The 22,673-nt window shown below is 44.2% G+C and overlaps 2 protein-coding genes across 2 annotated transcripts; both read right to left on the bottom strand.

The window, feature by feature from the left end:
* Positions 1–249: 249 nt before the first annotated feature.
* On the bottom strand, positions 250–10,349 carry SLC6A20 (solute carrier family 6 member 20). Its single transcript, XM_015854150.3, has 11 exons — positions 10,045–10,349; positions 7,524–7,664; positions 6,867–6,958; positions 6,201–6,428; positions 4,977–5,087; positions 4,306–4,547; positions 3,905–4,067; positions 2,961–3,165; positions 2,244–2,403; positions 1,834–1,999; positions 250–1,165 (listed from the first exon to the last, which is right to left on the bottom strand). The coding sequence occupies exons 1-11, from the start codon at positions 10,328–10,330 to the stop codon at positions 1,016–1,018; spliced, it is 1,944 nt and encodes a 647-aa protein (XP_015709636.1). The 5' UTR covers positions 10,331–10,349; the 3' UTR covers positions 250–1,015.
* Positions 10,350–13,537: 3,188 nt separating this feature from the next.
* On the bottom strand, positions 13,538–22,403 carry LZTFL1 (leucine zipper transcription factor like 1). Its single transcript, XM_015854154.2, has 10 exons — positions 22,333–22,403; positions 21,738–21,862; positions 20,780–20,974; positions 20,546–20,606; positions 19,652–19,720; positions 18,624–18,689; positions 18,409–18,486; positions 16,127–16,300; positions 15,252–15,355; positions 13,538–14,506 (listed from the first exon to the last, which is right to left on the bottom strand). Exons 1-10 carry the CDS (start codon positions 22,333–22,335, stop codon positions 14,488–14,490), a joined length of 894 nt encoding a protein of 297 aa, XP_015709640.1. The 5' UTR covers positions 22,336–22,403; the 3' UTR covers positions 13,538–14,487.
* Positions 22,404–22,673: the final 270 nt, after the last annotated feature.

Consider the following 22,673-nt stretch of genomic DNA (forward strand, 5'->3'; position numbering starts at 1 on the left):
CTGCAGACTAAGCGTGTTCTGTTGGTGTTGATTATGGCTTTCAAGATTTCATCCACCCCTCAGGGCTGTGAAATGAGCTCCTGCTCTTTGCAGGAGATAAACTTGCGTTGATGTGCTTTGAGAATGTTTGAAATGAAATCCCTCTTTTTCTAAGGCACTACCATCTTCTAATGGTTAAATAAGATGCTGCATTTAAAACCTGTGTCCCGTGAGCATTTCTCTTGTGTTCTTCACTGACCTCTTTACAAGTTCATAGATGAGATTTTACTGTTTTCTGCTACACGACCCTTAAAATTTAAGCACGGTACTTCTACAGAACATTAACACAGGCAAATGAAACAGTTCTGTGGAACTGCTGGACTGTTGCATCTCATGATTAAAATTAAAGCACACTTGGATATGAACTTTGTCAGAGCTAGTTGTATGGCATATGGGTGTTGGTTGGCTTATAAGGCAGCTTATTAATTGCAGGCATTTGTAATGTTTGTTTAGTGCATCCCTAGCAAAAAGTACAGCGCAGGGCAGAACTGTGTGCTGCAATTGGAAGTTTGCTGCTTCTGGCAACAAGAACTTCTGCAGCTTGGATATAAACTGCATTGCTGGACATATAATGCACGCGGTTAAGCGTTGGCTTTCTGGAATGGCAGGGATATTTGCTTGTACTTCAGTGCAGGAACATGCCTGCTTGGATGCTCCTCTTTCCAGATAGGCAGTGCTACAGCAGAGTGGGGAATTGCCTAATAGATGGCATTGGTTAATTCATGCTACCTAGAGCACTGGCGAGCTGCTGTTCTGCTTCTCCCCTTCTTACAAAGACCATATTAAAGCTTCATCTTGTTTCAGGAGAGTTTTCTGTACCATTGAGGGAACTCCCGAGAGCACTTTTTGGTAAATATAGCACCCAAGATTCTCCTGTCTCTAAGTAGCTGCTACAAGTAATGGTTGCTGCTGGCATCCAGAAGTGCCCGATCACTGGTGGTGCGGGTAAGGTCTTTTCCAATCCAGTTCTCTGTGTTCACGCAACAGTGGAGACTCTTTCCCTCTTCAGTCTCTTCCTTACGAAAGTCAGGAGTGCCCCCAGGGGGATGCACATGGTGGATGAGGCCACCAGCAGCCCTATCACTGCCAGGGCGTAGCTGGGGTAGTCTCTTGTCACCAGCTGCCCCTACAAGGGAGAAAAGCAGCATTGGGTCTGGTTTGCCACATCTCAAAGTCAGCCCAGCCTCCAGCATGGCCACATGTGTTTATTTAAATGGGCCAGCAGAGAAGCACAGGGCACTGCTGCCTGAGGTGGGACAGCTCATGAGTGTCCTCAGTGCTCTTCTTTGTCCCACCTCATGGCCTTAGAACTGATAACGAGAACAGAGCTGCTGTAGCTGGTAACGTGTGATTTTGGCTTTGTCTTGCTTCTCTTAATGAGGTGGCTCCACATGGACATGTGGCTTCGTTCTCCTGGGCCCGTGAGCTCACGCTGACACTTGGTCAGCAGGGCAGGCCCTCTGCAGGCTCCAAAATAAGCAGTGGCACGAAAACAAAGCGCTTAATTTGTTCCTGCCTGCGAGGAACATTTCCACAGAAGGTTATGAGCCTGTAATTGCTTATCCAGTAGTCATTCCTTGGGGATAAACACGCAGTTAAGCATTCTTACAAATGCATTTTGGCCATGAAGAAAAATGTCTGTGGCGATCTTGAAAGCTTTTAGTTGTGAAAGCCAGCAGCAGCTTTGTTCAGTTAAAATAGTGCTGTTTATTATTATTTTTTTACACGTAATGTGTACTTTGGTCCTGAGGGAATTAATGAGAGGGTTTTTTTTAAACAAAGCAACTGTGTTACCTGTGTGCCGTCCCATGCTTGGTACTGAAGGGTTCCTGTGAGGATATAGTCGGTGAGGTAAAATATAAACAGGCTTATAATGAGCAGAGGGCTAGCAAAAGCCCACATTGCCTTCCAGTACCAGTTTAGCTTGCGTCCGATCATCGTGTAAAGGTCCTTCTCAAACCTGTGTTGTAAAACAGAAACAAGAGCACAGCACTTGGCCGGGAAGGGTAATGAGCGAAGAACTGCTGCCTGAAAAACTGCTTCATGGGGATTAGAGAGTGAGGTTGGAATGAAGGGGCCCCTTCACCTTGTTGGGAGCAGAGCCTAGCAGAAAAACTCAGCCCCAGGTGGTGTTTCTATTGCTGGCTTGCAGCCGCCCTCCCACCTCACTCAGGCAATGAGAAAAGGAGGTGTTGAGCTGTTACCTTCTTAGCCCGTAGATGTAGCACACAGCAATGGTTTCTACCAGCACAATGAGCAGCAGCGAAAGGGTGGCTGCGTAGTCATTGAATATGTCAAACCAGTAGTTCCCAGCCTCCATGGTGAATATGAGGCCGATGATGCAGTTAATGAAACACACAAAACCTGCATGGATAAAACAGAGACCCTTCCCTTATATCTGGAAATCAAACCACATGAGAGGCATGTAGTATTTATCATGGGAGTGCATGCTGCTGCAGGAGTCGGAGAAAGCCTGAATTACTTCCCCCTTGATTGCTTCTGCACCACATTGTATTTTCAGGCCTGCATTTCAGTACTTAGCAACGTGGCAGCATGCATGACATGAAAGCCACCCCTGGCATTCCTCGAGGAGAGAAAGGGTTCCATTTGAATATTAGGAAAAACTTCTTCATAGAGTGGTGAGGCAGTAGCACAGCTGCCCAGGAAGCTGGTTGTCACATCCCTGGAGGTATTCAAGAACTGCGTGGATGTGGCACTGAGGAACGTGGTTAATGGGCGTAGAGGTGATGGATTGACTATTGGACTAGAGGATCTTAGAGGTCTATTCCAGCCTTAACAATTCTGTGATTCCATGCCTTTCTCTCCTCGAGGACAGAGGGATGCTGAGGGGCTGTGGGACACCATGCTATGTATACCTGCTCTACCTGTGTGACTAAGGCTACTGCATGGCAGGCACTTACCAGAGATCACCTCCTTAGAGAAGCGCGAGGTGATGGCCTTGCTGTCAGTCAGGGGTGTAAGGATGGCGGCGGTGTTGCCCAGCATGCTGCCAATGCCCAGCATTAGGAGCATGGCAAAGTAGAGCACAGAGTACAGCTGGGACACCTCCATGTTTTTGATGGCTTCTGAGTAGACAATGAATGCCAGCCCGGTTCCTTGGACAGCCTGCCAGCAGGAAGGAAACAATAAGTGAGTTGGAGGCTTGGCCACCGAGGGAGGTCAAAATCCTCCTAGTTGCAGAACATGACAAAAGGGGGACTGAAGCCCAGACAAAAGTGCAGAGCAGCCCTTTTGGAAAGCTGCATGGAGGAAAAGGGCCAGGAGGTGTTAGTGGACAGCTGGCTGCAAATGAGCCAGCAGTGTGCCCAGGTAGCCAAGAGGACCAATAGCATCCTGGACTGTATCAGAAATAGCGCAGACGGCAGGAGCACAGATGTAATCTTCCCTCTACTCAGAACTGGTGATGCTGCACCTCGAGTGCTGTGTTCAGTTTTGGGCCCTTTGCTACAAGAAGGACATTGAGGTCTGGAGAATGGCAATGAAGCTGTGAGGGGTCTGGAGCACAAGTCTTATGGGGAGCAGCTGAGGGAGCTGGAATTGTTCAGTCTGGAGGAGGCTCAGGGGAGACCTGATGGCTCTCTACAGCTGCCTGAAAGGAGCTGTGGTGAGGTGGGGGTCGGCCTCTTCTCCCAGGTAACAGTGATAGGATGAGAGGGGATGGCCTCAAGTTGTGCTAGGGGAGGTTCGGGTTGGATATTATGAAACATTTCTTCTCAGTGTGGTGGTGGAGTCACCACCCTGTTGATGTGGCACTGAGGGATGTGGTCATGGTGGGAGTGGGTTGGCGGATGGACTGGGTGATCTTTGAGGTCTTTTCCATCCTTAATAATTCCTTGATTCTTACCGTGTCTAACTCAGCTTCTAAGCTGCAGTTTTTCAGGTGGGGTGACAACTGGGCATACTCCTGTGGGTGGGCAGCCATGAGGTAGTCCTTCATCTCACTGAGGTTGTCTGCTGTCAAGGAGCCTTCCTCCAGATCAAAAGTATTCATCAGCAGCAGGATCACCCTGTGGTGGATGGCAGGGGTTTAGTGCCCATTGCAGATGGAACAGAGCTGCCAGGGCCAAGTGAAAGATGCTGGGTGAGTGCTGACTGAGAACAGCTCAATCCAAATGGCATCATCACCTTTATTAGAGCAGTCCTAAATCTGGCGCTGTGTGCTGCTGTTTGGTCACCTCCCCTTTAATTTGGAAGGAATGGCTCCTGGTGGCAAACAAGTAAACAAAATACCCAGCTCTCTCTTACTTGTTTATGCAGCTTTCGTAGTTAAACGTTGCCTTGAAGCCGTAGATGGAGAAAGTCACGATGCTGGCAAATATGGACGTGGTGCTGTTGATGAGGGAGACGATGATGGCATGCCGCTCACAGTTGTTGCTTGGATCATTGTAGCTGGCATAGGCAATGAGGCTGCCAAAGCCGAGACCCAGTGAGAAGAAGATCTGTGTGGCGGCGCTGATCCACGTTTTGGGGTTCGACAGCTGCTCCAGCTGCAAAACCAGATGGGAGGATGGGGATGTGAGGCTGCACGCTCTGTATGGCCCCTTGGAGACTGCAGGGACAGGGACCGGGACAGAAACAGTGATGAGGTTACATCCACACCCTGGAGTGAAGGGAACTGGCTCGGGTCCCTTTGCACACCCCTTCTAGCACAGGGCCATAGTTCTGGCAGGATTAGTGCTCAGTTTGGAAGTAGTGCACTGCAGGTGGCGTTAGAGGGCATCCTTCACAGCAGGAAAGCAAAGAGGTGGGGGCAGTGTAGCGGAGAGGCCAGCAGCAGCTGACTGCTGAGACTTTCAGACATCTCACCAGGGCTACCAATGGAAAAACTCCATAATGAAGAAAGGCAGCATTGCCACGTTTTGAAGACCTACGCACTAAGAACATTTAGGTAAAAATTCGGTGCAGTTTTTCCATACCTTTGGAGTAAACATGTATATCAACCCATTGACAGCTCCATGGAGTGTCAGTCCTCTGATGAGGTATATGAGGAGAACACAGTATGGCAAGGAGGCTGTGACATAGACAACCTATGGGAAGGAGGGGGAACATCTCAGTAGTGCACATGAAGAACTGCCATTACTGTATTTGTTATCTGTACTACCCTTTAAACAACTATTTTTAGGTAAATCTAACTGAAGATTTAGGTTATTCTTGTTCATAAAGATCCATGCTACTGTTCCAAGGGTCTTCTCATTAAGAACAAATTTAAAGCATTCATAGCTTTTCCAAGCTCAGCTCTGCATTTAGTGAAATAACATTGGTTTGCCCATCAAAGGTCAACATCTGCTCTAAGAGAAAGGACTGCAGACCTCATAAGGGGTCAAAATCAAGCTGAAATGACAACATCCTAATTTGGATGTAAAGAAAGACACTCAGTGTAACTCAGGTTTTCTTTCAATTGTTTTGTAGGAGCTTTTGATCAACCTGAATCTAAGCCACCACAAAAGAGAGAGAAGCCAAGCAGCCTCTCTCTGCATACATCCTGATGATTCATCTAAAAACTTGTGTAAAAACTGACTTACAAACCAGGGGCAAGTATGAGGGTGGGCTCAATGGAGCCATGCCAACCTCTTCTGACGTTGGAATGCCGCTAGGGAAGAAACCTGACATTACTGCATTTGGCTGGGTGGCAGCTGCTCCCAGAAGAAGTGGGTTTCTGTTCTTCCTTGCAGCAAAACTTGAAAGGCTTTTCAAGTCTTGAAAGGCTTTGAGTTCCTCAGCAGGACAGCCCTGTTCCCATCTCATAAACCCTTCTTCTGTTCTGTTGCTGCAAATGCACTGGAGCTGCTCTTTCTTGCACTGAGGAGCCCCTTCCATTGCTATGCAATGTCAGTACATCTTGGTTATTTTACTGGGGTCATTTTTGCCCACAAACCCAGCTGCAGCAAGTTTCAGAGGTTGCTCTTAGTTTGCAGTCTTGGGCTTCTGTGCTTGTCTAATGCGATTTATGGATTACAGCACTCAGCTCTGTTCTTAGTGAAGGCCCCCTGGACATTTCTTTCCTCCCCCTCCTCATAACTTCTGCTGCAGATAAAAAGAAAGCAAAAAGGCCATGTAGACCTCTTTTTCTCTTACAAAGCCTGAGGAGTAGATGTCTCCTGCCACAGTCAGCACCTCCAGGGGTGGTGCCTGCCCCTCACCTTGCCTGTGGACGCGGTGCCACGGAGGATGCAGAGGTAGACCACCAGCCAGGCCAGTGTCAGGCACAGCGCCTGCTCCCACTGCACGGCCCCACTGGTCTCCAGTGAGGGGGAGATGTTCAGGGTCTGTCGGTACCAGAAGTACTGGGTGGAAGACGTCTTCTCACATTCTTCCTCGTAACCTGTGCGGTTGCTGTTCAGGGGGCAGACGGCCCATGGCAGTGGGTCCTGGAAGGGAGGGAGGACAGCAGCAGAAATAGAGGTTAGGGAAGCTTTTCCCTGGGGCTAGCTCATCCCTATGTTGTACCACCTGGCTCTATGCTAGTCCCTTGGTAGTAAGGCCTGGGGACAGCTCTCCTCTCCTCTGGAGATGACTCTCTCTCTCCCTATGGACTGAGCCTCTCTGATCATCTTACCCGAAACCAACCCTATCTCCTAGGGATGACCTTCTCCCCAGGGACCAACCCTCTCCCCTATGACCAACCTCTCTGACCATCCCTGCTGGAGACAAGCATATCTCCTAGCTCTGAGCTTCTCCCAGAGGACTGAACTCGTGCCCTGGAGCACATGATGTGGACTGTCCCAGAGCCGAGCAATGTCCAGTACCATTGCAAAGCCCTTGGGATCCTCCATGGGGCTAAGCCATACCACCAGGTGTCCACGTACCTGGAAGGAGTGGAAGAGGTACCAGAAGGCCCAGGCATTGATCACATTGTAGTACATGGAGAGAAAGAAGGAGACGACCACACTAGCAACGCCTGTGGGTGGGAGAGAGTGTGTGGTCAGTGGCAAAGCCCAGAAGCCAGTCATGGCAAGATGGCCTCCTCCTCCTGTCAGGGCTGTCCTGAACTGAGCTCTATGATTCAGTCACCCAGAGAGTGAACATACAATTTATTATTACAACAAAACATGTAAGCAAACTTACTTGGGCCATGGGGGTGATTTCATGTCTTAATAAAGGTGCAAGGACTGAGCTCTGATAAACACAAAGCTGCAGGGGGGAAGCCAAAGCCCCATCCTGCTGCTCTATGGGACTGATGCTCAGCATGGCAGCCTGGGTCTGGGTTTGGCTCTGATCTTCAGGCCGCCACCATTCTGGCAGCCTGCCCCAGGGCAGTGGGGCTCAAGCCTCTGTGCCTGAACAAGGTTCAGCTCCAGTGTTAGGAGAGAGAGGGGGAAAATGCCCTGTATTTGCTCAGCCTGCTGGAACCCCATCTCCTGCCTGCTTTCATCTCTGAAGGACAAATTGTCTGTGTTCTTTGAGTACTTAAAAAAAAAAACAACAAAAAGCAACTAAATAACGTATGGAAATAGAGGACATACCAACCCCGCAGAGGTAGGGGCTTATTATTTTCCAGGCTCCGATGCTCCCCTTGCGCATGCGCTGCCCCACTGCCAGCTCCAGGTAGAGCAGTGGCATCCCCTCCACGATCAGCATGATGATGTATGGGATCAAAAAGCCACCTGCAAGGGAAAACAGGCCGTGTCCAGCATACTGTCAGCCCATAAATACCACGTTGCCCTCTCAGCAGTCAAGTTGCCCCAGTGGTGGTGGCTGGTTGGCTCCCATCCCAGCAACTCATTTGTTCAGGAGCACGACACAGCCTGAGGGACATCTCTTGGGGTTTCAGCAGGTGTCCTGGCCAGGACCAGGAATTTTCCATGGGCGTTTGGCAGGGCTGTGATTTCTGTTGTTCAACTGTGGGTCACTAACGGCCGGAGCAATGTGCAGAGCTGTTAACAGGTAACAACATGCCAGCCTGACCTCTGAAAGGTGCTAAAACAATCAGTGCTTCACATGCAGCATTCTGTGATGGAGAGCAAAGCAACAGCAATATCTGTGTTGAATGGAGGATTTTAAGTCATGTATTGAAGCCTGGCAGGATGGAGGGAGGAGGCTGAGGGGAAGGATGTGCATCAGCTTGGATTTCTGGTGAGAAGACAAAATCCTTCCCCTTCAAGAAAGAGCTGCTGACTGACCAAACCCTGGATTTCTTCCTGAAGCTTTTCCTGGTTCTCTTTTTACAGCGAGCCAAAACATTTACGTAAATATCTCTTATTTAGGATTTAATCTGTGGCATTAACATTCTTTGCAATGGGCTTGGTGCAGTGGCACAGCGGAATGGGCTCTGGCAGCAGCCAAAGCAAAAGACTGGAAATAAACACGGAGCAATAATCCGGTTTATTCTCGGAATTAATGTCCTACCGCCTGGCTCTGTCTTTATTAACAAGGCCTTTGTTAGCCTGTTAGGTAACTTCCTATGCTGCAAGGGAGGCAATTGATCTGCTGGGCCGGACGGAGCTGGCTGTGCTCCCTACAAGGAGGAGGCCAAGGGGCAGCTGCCAGCATCCCCTGGTGCCTGGCATACCCAGAGCTTGAATTCCTGCAGCACTGTTATGTTTGCTGTGGGTCTCACGGCCCCCTGGAAAGGCACTCAATGCTTTCTAAGAGGGCAGTGGAAGCAATTAGGGGAAGCAAAGCCCACTGTTGGGAGTTTTAGAATATCAACAGGGAGAGCTGCTCCTGCCCGGGGAAGTTTAACCAGGAGTGTTGTGCCAGAGCTCAATGTCAGACATGAAGCCTTTACTCTCCAAACCTCTGTCTCAAAAAGTATTCCCAGAATCCGGCCATCCATCACTTTCGCCCTCAGAATCATTGAATAGCCTGGGTTGAAAAGGACCATAGTGATCATCTAGTTTCCCTCAGGGCAGCTGTGATGTGGTCCCGGCACTGAGCTGGCTTCTCAACAAGCAGCATGAACCAAATCCCACCACCTCTGGATTTAAAAGCAAACCACGAGTCAACGTTCATTGTGCAAAATGAATAAAAAATAACTGAAACATTTCTATGTGCTTCTTTCCTGAAAGGAACAAAAGTCAGAAGCAGACACACTGTAAATGATACTGATCATGTCACTTAATGCATGAGTAAGATGGGTTCAGTGCTCTGACAATGTATACAGCATGAGAAGCAGTGTAAAACTGGGATGGTTTATGAAAACAGGCAGCTTCTGCACAGGCAGTTCTTCAGTAAATGACAGTAAACCAGAAGCAGTTATATACTAGAAGAGATTGTTAGTGTTTTTCAGTCAACTAATTGACCAACTTTCAATTTCTATGGAACAACATCCACAGATGCCATATGATTTGGATATTATCTTTCCCCAGTTTGGACCAAGGAGAGGGATGGGCATTTTTAGCCCGTTCATTCCCTATTTTCAAAGCTCCCTGTGGGACATTAGCACGGGAACTCCTGCTGATTGAGGATTTTCATCCAAACTCAAGGCAGCTTTGGAGCCAAGTTATCACCTCTCGGAGTAAAGTTCATACCAAGGATAACACATTAATGACAGCTCCTTGATATGTTACAGCCGATCCTTCAATCAACTCAGTGTGAGCATCTCCCCACCTCTTACTTGATTCATTTATCTCTCAGTGAACTTGTGAGGATCTGAAGTCATTTCTGGTGCCTTCAGAGTGGCTCGAGGAGGCAGGAAGGCAATACGTAAATATCATATGGACCTACAGTTCTCACTCTGCTCCATTCCTTTTACAAAACACGGGGCTTCCCACTGTTCCCTTGTACTTCTGAGACATGAGTGCTGTGTAGGGGCAGTGGGAGGGTCAGGTGAACATCTTATGCTAAAGAACACATAAAACAAAGCAGACAAAGCCAGAGACAACTATACTTATATAGACTAACTTTCCTCCTGAAACACACAGAAGAAAAACCTGACATCCTGCTCTGCTCCGGACCCTGGTGAGGTCAACAAGGACGAAATGCTTCTGGAGCTCATCATCACACTTCCAGAGGCAGAAAGCCAGACATGTAAACCGCACTTACCTCCTCCATACATCTGACACAAATATGGGAACCTCCAGACATTCCCCAGCCCCACGGCATAAGAGATGCAGGCGAAAACAAACTGCAAAGGGTTGTCCCACAGTGGCCGAGCCTTCTCCATGTCCTGCAGGTGGGCAGCCGTCCTGTTGCCACTGCCGGCCCACAGGTGCTCTGCCAACCCCGCACCGCCTCCACGCCAGCCCGGCTGTGAGGGGAGGGCAAGGCGGAGGCATGCTTGCCAATTCCTATCAAGCTTTTTAATTACTAATCTTATTAACAGGCACATACTGAAGTAGGAATGCTGGTAAATAGATTATAGACACACACGGCACTATAAAATTGGTACTTTGGGTGAATAGCTGCCTGGGCTTTGATGGGCACTTCTGGGAAGGAGGCGAGCCCAGAGATTTTCATTGCTCACGCGCTGACTTGACACACGAAGGAAGCAATGGTGGGGCTGGCAAAGGCTTCTCCACATGGCTGCCTTCTCTGTGGGGTGTGTCTGTGTGCCTGGATCTGATGACACGGGGAAGATGTTTCTGCACCATCAAGGCTGGTTGCAGAGGCTGTCGGAGCTGGCTGTTATTTAAAGTGCCCGTGGTCCTCAGGAGGTCCTTGGGCACCTGGAAGCAGCCCCAGAACTGTCCTTGTTACCCAGGCAGGTCCCCAGCCTTGAGTCCAGCACTTCCTTGAGCCATAGCCTAGGCTCTTCTCCCTACATGCTCAAACCCCTCTGCTGCAGAGAAATGGTTCTGAGAGGCTGCTAATTTAAAGCACTTTTTAAGCAGAGAGAGACCGCTGGGAAAATGTGGCCCACAGTGGAGGCAGAAGGTCCGAGGAGGCCCCTGGGCTGCCTGAAGGTGCCAGGCCTGGAGGTGAACCCTGTGTGCTTGGGCTCCTGCCAAGGTACACTTTGAGCTCAAGCTCTGCAGTAAGGAGACAACCAGCAGCGTCTCCAGCAATAAAAAAGGGCTGAACAAGTCCAAGGACTCAGCTTCCTCCTTTCAGATATCTAAATGTGTCTCCTCTCAGGGCAGGACTGGGACACTTTTAGGTCCTTTTTACAGACAACACCCTCTTGGCCGCTGTCAGCCAACCACAAAAGATGACTGCAAGAGATTTATGCATCTCACATAAATGTAACCAGTTTCTATGGTGTGTTTCAGTGCTGCTGGAAGTGGAAGTGGTCACTGGGTTAGTGTCTGGGTTTGCCAGGCCTTTCCACAGTATAGTCTGAGGGAGCTCATGCTTCTCATGCAGCATCCTTGCTGTTCCTGCTTTGCCTGTAGATGTGCAAGGTGATGGCTTGCCCTGGAAATACATCGTGTAGATAACTCCAAATTCTGCTGAAAGGAAAAATCTGAGGCAAATTTAGGTCCAAAAGCCACTAAACTGAAGGAGTTGCTGAGAAACTCCCAGATATAGTTAACCATCTCACACCACGAAAACTATTGCAAGTGATTAAGACAAAACATTCCTTGCTGCCTGTGGGGTTTATTACAAATGATGCTTATAAATAACTTACAGCATTTAATAACTAACTCGCAGGAAGGAGAGCCTTAAAAATAGCCCATTGCTAGCACTTGGGATGCTTCTGTATGAATAGATTACTGCAGCTGATGAGGACAATCAAGTTAAACATTTCTTTGGCCATGTCCCTCCTCCCCATTACATTTCAAACTAGTTTACATGAAAAGCTGTGCGGGCAAAGAGGTGTGGTGTCCTTGGCACAGATCAGGCCAGATCAGAAAGTTCAGATACAACAAAATGTGTCATTGCCTCTCTCCTGAATGCCAGTATTATAAACAGAGCTCAATATCTTGCTGTAGGACTTTCCACATGCTCCTCAGATAATCTAGATGCTATTTCTTATGCAATCAAAATCTTATCGTCTTTGTGTTTCCTTTCTTTGGGTTGGGTGAGTACTCTTGCTTTATCTGGAGGGACAGAGGTAAGTCTCGAATGGATACACCAGAATATTTGTCTTTCTGCTTGGATATACTGTTCACAGTTACTACTCTAAGCTCCATGTTTCTTTAGGAGCGAGAAAGCATCCTGCTGGATTTCTAGATCTTTGAGAACCTGTAGGCCACAACAGCTGCTGGTTGATTGTCCCTTGTGTAGCTGGAGATTTCAGTTATTCCCCCAGGCAGTGACTAGGATGGCAGGATTGCAATTATTCCTCCAGCTCATCACTGTGTCTCTGCTACACTTCCCAAAGCAATGTGTGTGGGAAACGCACAAGTTGTAGCTGTTCTGACATCAGTCTATTAGTCTCTTTATGACATAAAGAAATAAGTGCGTTATCCAAGAGAGAAACAGATTAAGGGGCACTTTATGAACAGTTAAAGAGCATTGGGTAATATAGTGTCTCATTAGGAAGGTAGCACGCAGCACTGCTGGCTCATCTATTAATGACCAACTGCTGCGCTCACGTCATGGTTACAGCGCTGGGTTATTTGTTGGCTGTCACAGTCAATACTAGCAAAACTGAGCTGCCAAGATTTTGTTCCCATGGAAAATATGCAAGAAAAAAAACACCAAAAATACAAAACAAAACAACACAAAACAAAACCAAATAGACTACGAAGAAAACAAACACAAAGCCAACCAACAAAAACCAATTAAAACCCAACTGTCTTGAAAGGGAGTCGATTCCTGCAGATCAGCCAGTTATGGAGAAATTCTCTTCTTAAATATTTCCTTTGGGCATAACCAGGGGATTCACAGCTGGAGTGGAGGAAATGGACAGTGCACGCTTGAACGCTATAATGAACTTCCAAAGGCTGGTAACAGCAGCGCTGGAATTTACGTAGTAGAAAAAGCAGCAAAGTTTTAGAAACGTCAGACACGTTCTGAATATCGTGCCTATCTCAGCAAAAAGGGAATGGCTGTTGTGTAACACTCGGGTCTTTGGCAGGCAGACAGATAAATACTTTTCTATCAGGAGCTGCAAATGAGACCTTTCCCTTAGCAGCTGAGCAACACAAATGACAGCAATCACACTAATCTCATACTCACTAAAATGGCAATCTGCAAGATAAGAAGTTATCAAAGCTGGTGTTTCCATTCTGCACTGCACAGTTCTCCATATGATTTGAAGAGATCACACAGTGATAAGCTGCAGACACAGGAGTCCATCCCACTCCTGTCTTCCTTAACCACTGGGGGGAAAAGGGCAGCAAAAGAACTCGCATGACAGATTTGACTGCAGCATGACTACAAGAGCAACTTTAACAGCTCTGCCCAATGAGGAGTGAGGAAAAGGATCTATTGCAGCTCAAGCAGCTCCTGAGACAAGCACTGTAAACGTCAGCTAATATCTAACCCAAAGACTTCTTCCAAGCCCTGCCACTGGAACGCTTTTCTTGTAGTTGTTTGATGGGCTGTAGCATTTCTAGCAATTTCTGCTGCTATTTTCTACAAATATTTAAAAGTATTTAAAAATCTATTTAAAGCAATCCTATTCAAAAGAAGCTCCTTAAAGATCCAATAGTTTAAAACGTATTGTTTTTATTTGGAGTAACATATAACATACATATGAACAGAAAAAAAAAATGAATAAGTCCAATGCACCGTAAAGAGGCTGCCAGGTAAATACAAGGTCTTCTCTGAAGACTTTAAACTGTTTCCTAGGGAGGTTACAACAAGAAAGGATGTGGAAGTATCTATAATAACTTATTTCTTAAGAAAGCTGCTCCATAAGCCACTTCCTCATGCCTTTTCAGATTGTCACTCTAACACCAAAAGTATTGGAAAAAGAATCAATCTGTATTCTGATGTTCACATTTGTTTCAAATAAATTCAGGTGAAAAAGCACAGCTCCAACTAGTGTTTGGTTTGTTTTCTTTTCCCTTAGAGTCCATTGCTTCTCCTGTAAAGCACATTTCTCTCGCTCCCTAACGAATAGCCTCTAGCAAAATGTTCCTGGTCACATTTTGCAGAGAGATCAGATATTCAGTGTGAATTAATTCTGTGCCACAGAATCAGCATGCTTCTTTCTTTCTTTCTCCCCTCCTACTTCTTACTGCTACCAATGCAGTTTTCAAAAGCAATGCACTTAAAGGCTACATGAACTGTACTAATACAACCACTCCAGTTTTCACCTCAAAGATATCACTAAAAATCTAATACTTGTTTTTTTTCCCCTCTTCTTAACAAAAATAAACTCCTTTTTTTTTGTAAAGAATTGTCTCACATCTTCAATAAGATGCTGCTTGCTATTTCTCAAGGAATGCTGATGGTTCATTTCAAACATGGCTGCAGAAACTAACAGCTATAAACCATGGGTTTATAAGGAAGTAAGGTAGAAGTTTCAGCATCCTTTTAGTATTAATAGGAAGTTATTTTAAGCACTAGGAGCAGATAGTAAACTATTTTAAACAAAATCTGATAAAAAATAACACCACTCTCCACATTCTTCCTATGTCAGCTTCCGATAGATCAGTCTTCTGGCTCATACCTGAGGATTAACAAAAATAATTAAATCAAAACGGAGTAGAAAATAGCTGAGGAACTTGGTCTCCAAATGAAACATGAAACCCACGTAATGAATTACTCCCACTAGTGGTGCAACCCTGTCAAGATTCAACAAATGCCTAAGGGCACAGACAGTACAATATTATAGTATATAATTTCCAGACTACTTCCTGCTTTTAAAACTGGACAGTTTACTAAATGATAAGACTGAAAGCACCAACAAGAATCTACACACTAATCCCAGAATACAAGCAGAAGTTCTACCTCTGTTCTCTGTTCTCCATCCACATCTACATCTAAGGTACCCATGTTGCCAATGCCCACTTGCCATTTGCAGAAGGATAGTTTTCTACATGATGTAAAGCCAGCACATATCCTTGTTTATCATGTATAAGCCTAACCTTGCTTACATGCTGTGCCATTTATCATTCCCATAAAGATATGTGGAAGAAATAAGACCATGCCAAAGTAGACGGTACATCTCCTATCCGTATCTCAGTGTTGCTGCTGTGGCTTAACTACCACACTCACTGATACTTTGCAGGCACAACTCAATCCCATTCACCTAACACCTATCTAAAAGGACTGGCTTGTCAAAAATCAGGGAACAGCCTACTAGGAACCCAAGGGAAAGTCTGTAATCTGCTTTTAGAGAGAGTTTTATATTTATAAAAGCATATATAGAAGCAGAGTATGGATCTTGTTTGGACCAACTGAACAGCACTTACTTGGAAAGCCTTCTTCGTAGCTCCTTTATCAGTTCATTCTTCTTAGTAAGCATTTCTTTCATGTTGCGGTATGCAGCTGTTTGCTGAAACTTCTTCTCTAATTCCTACATAATAATACCAACATATTAATTACACATTATGGAAAACTGACTAATACATTTTTTTTTTTTAAATGACCTTTTCCTCCTCAAGTTTCAGAACAGTGGTTCTATTCCTTATTCAAATGCAGAAACAGAGACTGGCCTGGGTTGGAAGGGACCTCAAGGATCATGAAGCTCCAACTGCCCCACCGCAGGCAGGGCCACCAACCTCCCTATTTAATACTAGGGCAGGATGCTCAGGGCCCAATCCAACCTGATCCTGAACACCTCCGGGGACAGGGCATCCACAACCTCTCTGGGCAGCTGTTCCAGCACTTCATCACTCTCATAATAAAGAACTTCCCTCTGATATCCAATTTAAATCTTCCCTCCTTCAACTTAAAACCATTTCCCTTTGTCCTGCTGTTTATCTACCCTTTCATGATGGGTAGAAACCAGCTGGTAGATTCAAAAGACTTCAGTGGGAAGGACAAACACAAGTCTCATTTTCTATGGAAATCAGACAAATCTTCTGAAGACTGAGAACACTGTTCTCATTCAAAAATTTCCAGGCAGGCACAGGGGCAATTATTAAATGTTATTTCATTAAAATCATGATGTTCACTCTGGTTTTGCTGTTCTATACATAACATTCCCAATGAAGTAACAAAAATGGGCAGTAAGCAATGAAAATTAAGTTACAAATGATACCCAATAAACTCTGTTGTGTTCTTGTTCACTTATCGATCAGGTAAAAAGTGAGTAAGGAACTTTATATCACAATAAAATGCCAACCTTCTCAGTTGTGGACAGCTGATCCTGAGCCTTAAGCAAGTCATGCTTTGCTGTCACCAAGTCCTCTTCCAGGATTTTTTGGTTTGCAGTAGAATCATTCAAAGTCTTCTCATAGTGACATTTCAAAGCTGCCACTTTATTCTCCAATTCAACGATATCCTTGTTTCCATCAGTCTTCAAAACAAGAATTATTTAAAATATGTTAAATGAAAACGAATACTTGAAGTATCAGATGCAAAATGCCACAGAAAAGGGAATGCCTTAGTTTTTATGAATTACATTTGCTCTGTTCCTGTAAAGCACGACCTAGAAGTGCTATAGTGAGAAAGTCATTTAACAAAGGAAGTTAACTAACAAAGTTGGATAAAGCATTGAATAATTTTTAACTAGGAAAAACTTGTTAATAAATGCATTTTAAAGACAGATGAAATGGCTCCTCTGCTCAGCTGATGTTTCAAGATGTTGTGTTTCCCTTCTTTAGATGTGAGGTGAAACCACACAATGAAGCATCTCACAAGAAGGGAAGGATGGAAGTGTTAAGGACTATGTTATCAGTCAGGTACTGATACTGCACTGTTCAAGAGGAATCTTCACAGCCTGTGAAGCAGCTTTCTTGTTTCCTTCTTAGATGAAACAACCCAAACTCTTCTGGCAATCGGCCCTGGGTAACAAAACATATTCATGTAACTGTTCTGTGGATTCCGTTTTAAAAACCACTCCCAGGTACAAAAGCTAAATTTCGTACTCTCAAAACCACAGGGAGTCAGGATGAGGCTCAACTGCTGGCACCTTAAAAAGAAGAGAAATCTAGAACTAAGGAAGCTCTGCTCCTTTGTATTAAGTGTAAGAAACCAACTGATAATGGTACCTGCACAGAAGAAAGTGAATTCTGAATTTTGAGATCGAGTCCAAGATAAAATATAGCATTTTCTCCAAATAACTAATACATCCATTAATTAAATGAAGTTGTATACATTAGAGCTATATTTCCTAGCTGGTTTCAACCACATACACATGCACACAGAGTGAGAGCTGGACAAAAAAGTGACAGATAAGAAGTAAGTCTGAATATGAAAGCTGCAGGTACTTGGCTGCCCTGACATTCAGGCAAATTCATATTTAACCAGAAAAGCAGGAATAGATTTGCTTCCAATCTTTTAAAACTACAAGTACCATTGCCCAGGATTTAATAAAATCCTTTAGTAGTAAACCTTTAATAATATAAGGCTTAGGGAAACACATAAAGAAAATATATTCAATATATTGATTTATATTATAAATCAAATTCCCTATTAAACAGTATTATTGAATACAGACTTTGAAAGTTACTAGATATAAGTGATAAGTACTAAGAAAAACAAGTACATACCATAAACCAGTTAGTAAGCAAAATAAAAAGAAATGAAGATTAAAATAAGGAAATCAAAGTGGAAATGTTTTATGATACTGAATTTCAAGTCTGTAAATGTAAATACAGCTGGAATTCAAGAGACTCTCAAAACAATGGGATTGAAGTGCTCTAATGTTGCTAAAAGTTTGCACTGAAATGTTTCAGATTTAAGAAACAACTGCAAAATGACACACTTTGGAAAATTCTAATGATCAAAATAAGGGTATGGATAAAAATATAACTTACAAGAGTGCTGACTTTTTAGGCTTTTTTCTGCAGCAAAAAAAATCGCCATGTTTGAATCAACGTTTACACAAAAGGTTAATAACTTCAAGTAGTAAAAAGGTGATCAAAGCTTTGTCACCTGAGCCCTGCTCACTGCCTTTTGTAGCAAAACTCCAACTAATCTTTAGGAATATGGGATCAGGACACATCTGTAAGCTCTTAGGTTTATAAAGTCTGAACTGAGATGAAGTAAGTCTATGTTGATATTGGATGTGATAATGCTTGAATTAGTGCTTTATTGTTGCCATATAAGAGATTAAGTGGGAAGGAACACACAGCTATATTTGTATCTGTTAATACAGGCATCGATCTTAAGAATATGTATTCTGGAATACTATTTTCTGACAGTACCTGGAATGACACTTCTGATTAGAACAACCCGTGGTCTATTTGACACAAAATGTATGTCATAAGATAAACCAGCAGATTGCAGTATCTGCTGACTGACAGAGCAGCACGTGTATGACAATGTTAGCAGGAACACAATACTAGCCTGTAGTTTTCTATCTGCCAGAAAAAGAAACATACCATGCAGACCAACATTTTAGATGCATGAGCAATAGCGTAAAGGAACAGCGACTGGAGTGCAAATCCTAGTTATATTTACCTTTTGATCTCCCTGGATCATCTGCAAATCCTTCAGTGACTTCTCCAGTTTGGATTTTTCATCTAGTGCAGCTGTAGCCTGTAACACATGGAAAATGTAACACCTCGTATATGTGTTTTAATTAAAAACATGAGAATAATATCCATGCAATTCTAATTTAGATTTTGTAAAGATATATCACCAGCAGTAAGCATCCGAGCTTACAGGAAATTTACCTGTGTTTCTATTGTCTTAAGTCTGGTCTTCAATTTTTCATTCTCTTCTTGGAGACAAGCAACTGTCTTTGGGTAAATAAAACAGAAAGAGTTTACAGACTTGTGCTATTTTGAATTTTCCAAATACTTCCAGTAAGAAAATGTGTTTCACTGCATAGGAAAGCAACTGTGCTTGTAAATGCTTATAAAAAAGGCCTTGCTGATAAGGACTACTGATTCGTTTGTAAAGGCTACCTTACAAATTATTGTTTCCTGCCTCTGTCAGCAAAAAATCTAAGTCTCCAGTTCTGCTGTAACCTGCAGGTTCTCTCACTTAAATTTACTCCTTAGTTTACTGAATTGGGATTGGTGCAGTCACTCTCCTGTAAGTATCAAGATTCCCAATATACCAAACTATGCATCTGGACATACAGTTTTCTCTACTGCTATTCACTTGTATTTTGAATCAGTAGGTATGTAAATATTTTGCAGATCATTGCAACCTTTCAGTACCTAAAGGGAGCCTACAAACAGAAGGGGAGTCAATTCTTTACAAGAGTAGATAACAGCAGGACAAGGAGAGAAGATTTAGGTTGGATTTCAGAGGAAAGTTCTTCACTATGAGAGTGGTGAGATGCTGGACTGAATGAAATAGGACTGACTTGCATAGCTAATGTTTGATAACAGAACTGTTTCAGCCAGACTCAAATTTTAATTTACTTCCTTGTTGCAATGTAAGCCTCTTAAAACATAAACTATGTACTGATTTCTACTCATTTCACTAATTAAATTGGAAAATAAGTCATTGAAGAGCCCAAAACATCTTTGTAAAAGGAAGTTCAATACAGTAATACATATGAGAGTCCACCATCACATAATAAACATAAGATGCTTTACAAAATCTATTTTTTAGCATTTTGCTTTACACTCTGGGGTTTATTACAGTGACATCTAAAACAGTGACAGGTGCTTTCCAGAAGTACCTCAACAGTCAGTCAAATACACAGACAAGTCATCAACTACAGATGAATCAAGAGACAAATCCTTACCTTGTTTAGCAGCTCTGACTCTCCTTCATTTATGGGAGCCAGTTTTGGTTTAATGAGCTCTGCATTGGGCTAAACAAATAATAAAGTTTAAACCATTACATCATGCAGGAGGAAGAGAACTATTTGTTTAGTCTGCAAAATAATGCATTCAATTTTCTTTTACAAAACAAATGAATCATCTTTTATTTTATTTCAATTTAATTTTTTAGTGGTACCTTGGCTCTTAAATCACATATTCACTGTTCGGCTAAAGCTGAACACAAATACTGTATGTAGTAAGAAGACATGCAAACTTGAATGTACAAAAGACTACTGATGCCATAACTACCAAAGGACAGAAGAATTCAGAAGAGAGAAAAAATATATTTTATTGTTTGTAAGTAAAAAATTGTATATTCTCAGAGGTTAAAATAATTTTAATTACTATTTTAAGTATTCAAATACAATATCTATTAACCAAATATACACTTAAGCTACAAAACAAGTAAACCACTTTGCCAATCATACAAGATAAGCTAGAGTCACACCTGTATTGCAGGGTTTGGGTGAGGCTGGGACAAAGCCCAGACACTTGCCTGTCCCAGTTTCACCCCAGTCTCCAGGGAAAGAGAACCCAGGAGCAGAGGCTCCAGCACATCCCTGGTCTGGCCGACTCTGGGATCAGGATTATGAGGCATGCCCAGAGTGCACAGAATCTGCAGTCTGGAAACAGCTGAGACAACTCAGTGTGAGCCTTGATGCTGAACTGTAAAATGCTGCTACTTGAAGACTTCTAAGATTACTTTGAACATCTTTTTTACTATTTTAAGCATAAAGAAGCAGTATTAAATCACTGTTTCAAACATCTGCCATGACTCCATATTATTATGAGTGTATTTTAAAATAGAACTCTACCTTCTTGTTTGAAGATGTAAATTCTGACTTTTCAAACTCAGCAACCTGTTCCAACAGTTCTCTTGAAAACAAAAGCAAAGGGAGGCATTTATTTCATAAATGAACCAAACCAGGCTAATGCTTTTTGTTGAACATAAGATCCTTGCGAGAAGTACAGAAGTCCCACGCAGGTGCAATAAATGCAATAGATAATGTCATCTAATGGCATGGAAAATACAGCCTAATATACATTACCTATTCTCCAATTCAGAGATGTCTGTCTGTAACTTAAGGTACCATTTCTCAGCCTGTGAAAAGAGCTGGCGCAGAAGTAAAACATTGGTGTATGTTGTATTTATGAGCTCGGACTCCACTTCACTGTGTACAATGGTCTGCAGCCCATCCAGCATGTCTGACACTTCATCAACTGTGAAGGTCTCCTCAACAAGCCTGAAAAGAGAAGTCAAGGTAAGTTACCCCTGACAAAGATATTGATTTTGCACTGTTATGAGACCTCACAACATTAGATATCACTTGTATATAATGCAATGTCCTTCTGAAGATGTCCACTGTCAGCAGTTATTAATAACATTAGTAGCTGGCTGTTGTCTTTATATTTTCTGTTGGTAACACTAAAATCATAAATGCTACTTCCTCACAGTCTCACATGAAATGCACACACCAGAAGTAAGGTATAAGGAAATGTCAAACTACAGGTGTTCATTTCTAAGAATTCGTACAACTGAGTTTTTAAAAGACTTGATTTTTGACATTTGGAAAAATTATTGTGCTCTCCTTCATAGAATCATAGAACCATAGAATCATTGAATGGCTCAAATTGGAAGAGACCTCAAGAATCAATCTATCTCCAAATGCCCTGCCACAATCTCCATATCTAATACTAGGACAGGCTGCCCAGGCCCCATCCAACCTGGCCTTGAACACCTCCAGGGTTGGGGCATCCACAGTCTCTCTGGGCAGCCTGTTCCAGAACCTCACCTCTCTCTTGGTAAAGAACTTCCCCCTGACATCCAACCTCAATCCTCCCTGCTTTAACTTAAAACCATTAATGCATTCCTTCATCAATAAGAACATACAAATGTAAGGGAAGAAAAGCCATCTCATAGAGTATTTCAACCTATGGTTGTTTCCAATAGAGTTGGTACTATTTGCACTCCTTCCATCTTATCACACAACACAGACCCCCTGGTACCTGCTGTCCTTAAGGTCCTGGAAGCACGAATCCACTGTTTTGAGACACAGGCCACGCTTGAAACGAGCAAAACGCATATAGTTAATGGCTTCATTCTGGTGGTGCTCGTTAAGGCCCAACTCTGCCTGCGGATAAGGATGCAAGCATTCAGATAATGTACACTGAAATAAGTAGAAAGGAATGTAAGTATTGCCAAGAGTTGCCTTTCAGAGGGTTATAATATTAACTAACTAGTATGTTAAAATATAACCGTATTTCCACATATGTAATCAGATAAGCTCTCTCCTTTAAAGGCATCAGCACCCGAAGGAAGCACACATAAAAGAGGGATAAGAGGAGCCAGAGGAGAAAGGCAGTAAGGGATGAGAACCATAAGGCCTCTGTGGAGAGGAAGCTCTGGGATAAGCCCATCCTCGAACTGCATGTACAGGTCTGTAACTGGACAACGTAACTTTCAGGGCTGGAAATGGAGCACAGAGCCCGAGAGCAAAGGCAGTGCGGGGTGACAAAGCAAGCTCTGCGGTCGGTCATCCATCCAGCCTTTCATCCAGCCATAGCTCCGAGTCCCGCGGCAGCCCCGCAGCCCTGCACTCACCATGGCGACGCGGCGGCCGAGGAGGCGGTTGTAGCGGTTGGAACCACAGGCCGGCCGTTGCCATGGAGGACGAAGCCTCGCGAGCGCCTTCGCCGCTGTCCGATTGGCTGCGGCCCGTGTACCTCACGAGCGCCAGCCGCCCCCCGGCGCTGTCTCCTTAGCGTCACTGTGCTGCGCCCATAGGGATGTTCTGCTGTAGTTTTGGGGGGGGTTTATTCCCCCAGATGTTCTGCTGTAGTTTTTTGGGGGGTCAGGTTGGATATGAGGAAGAATTTCTCCTCAGAGGGAGCGGTGCTGCAGTGGCACAGGCTGCACAGGGAGGTGGTGCAGGCACTGTCCCT

The sequence above is a fragment of the Coturnix japonica genome, chromosome 2 (assembly GCF_054131305.1).
Source record: "Coturnix japonica strain WE chromosome 2, WE-NBRP24, whole genome shotgun sequence".
In the NCBI taxonomy this organism is placed as follows: Eukaryota; Metazoa; Chordata; class Aves; order Galliformes; family Phasianidae; genus Coturnix; species Coturnix japonica.

Bases quoted from the DNA above. Each gene is read 5' to 3' on its own strand.
- SLC6A20 (XM_015854150.3), bottom strand. From the start codon at position 10,330: ATGTGCCTGTTAATAAGATTAGTAATTAAAAAGCTTGATAGGAATTGG. The intron at 2,404-2,960 runs GTAAGTGCCTGC...TTATCCATGCAG, and splicing joins CTCTAAGGAGGTGATCTCTG to GTTTTGTGTGTTTCATTAAC. The intron at 1,166-1,833 runs GTAACACAGTTG...TCTCCCTTGTAG, and splicing joins AAGCATGGGACGGCACACAG to GGGCAGCTGGTGACAAGAGA.
- LZTFL1 (XM_015854154.2), bottom strand. The intron at 20,607-20,779 runs GTAATGTATATT...TTTGTTTTCAAG, and splicing joins ATCTCTGAATTGGAGAATAG to AGAACTGTTGGAACAGGTTG. The intron at 19,721-20,545 runs GTAGAGTTCTAT...TTATTTGTTTAG, and splicing joins TTACATCTTCAAACAAGAAG to CCCAATGCAGAGCTCATTAA.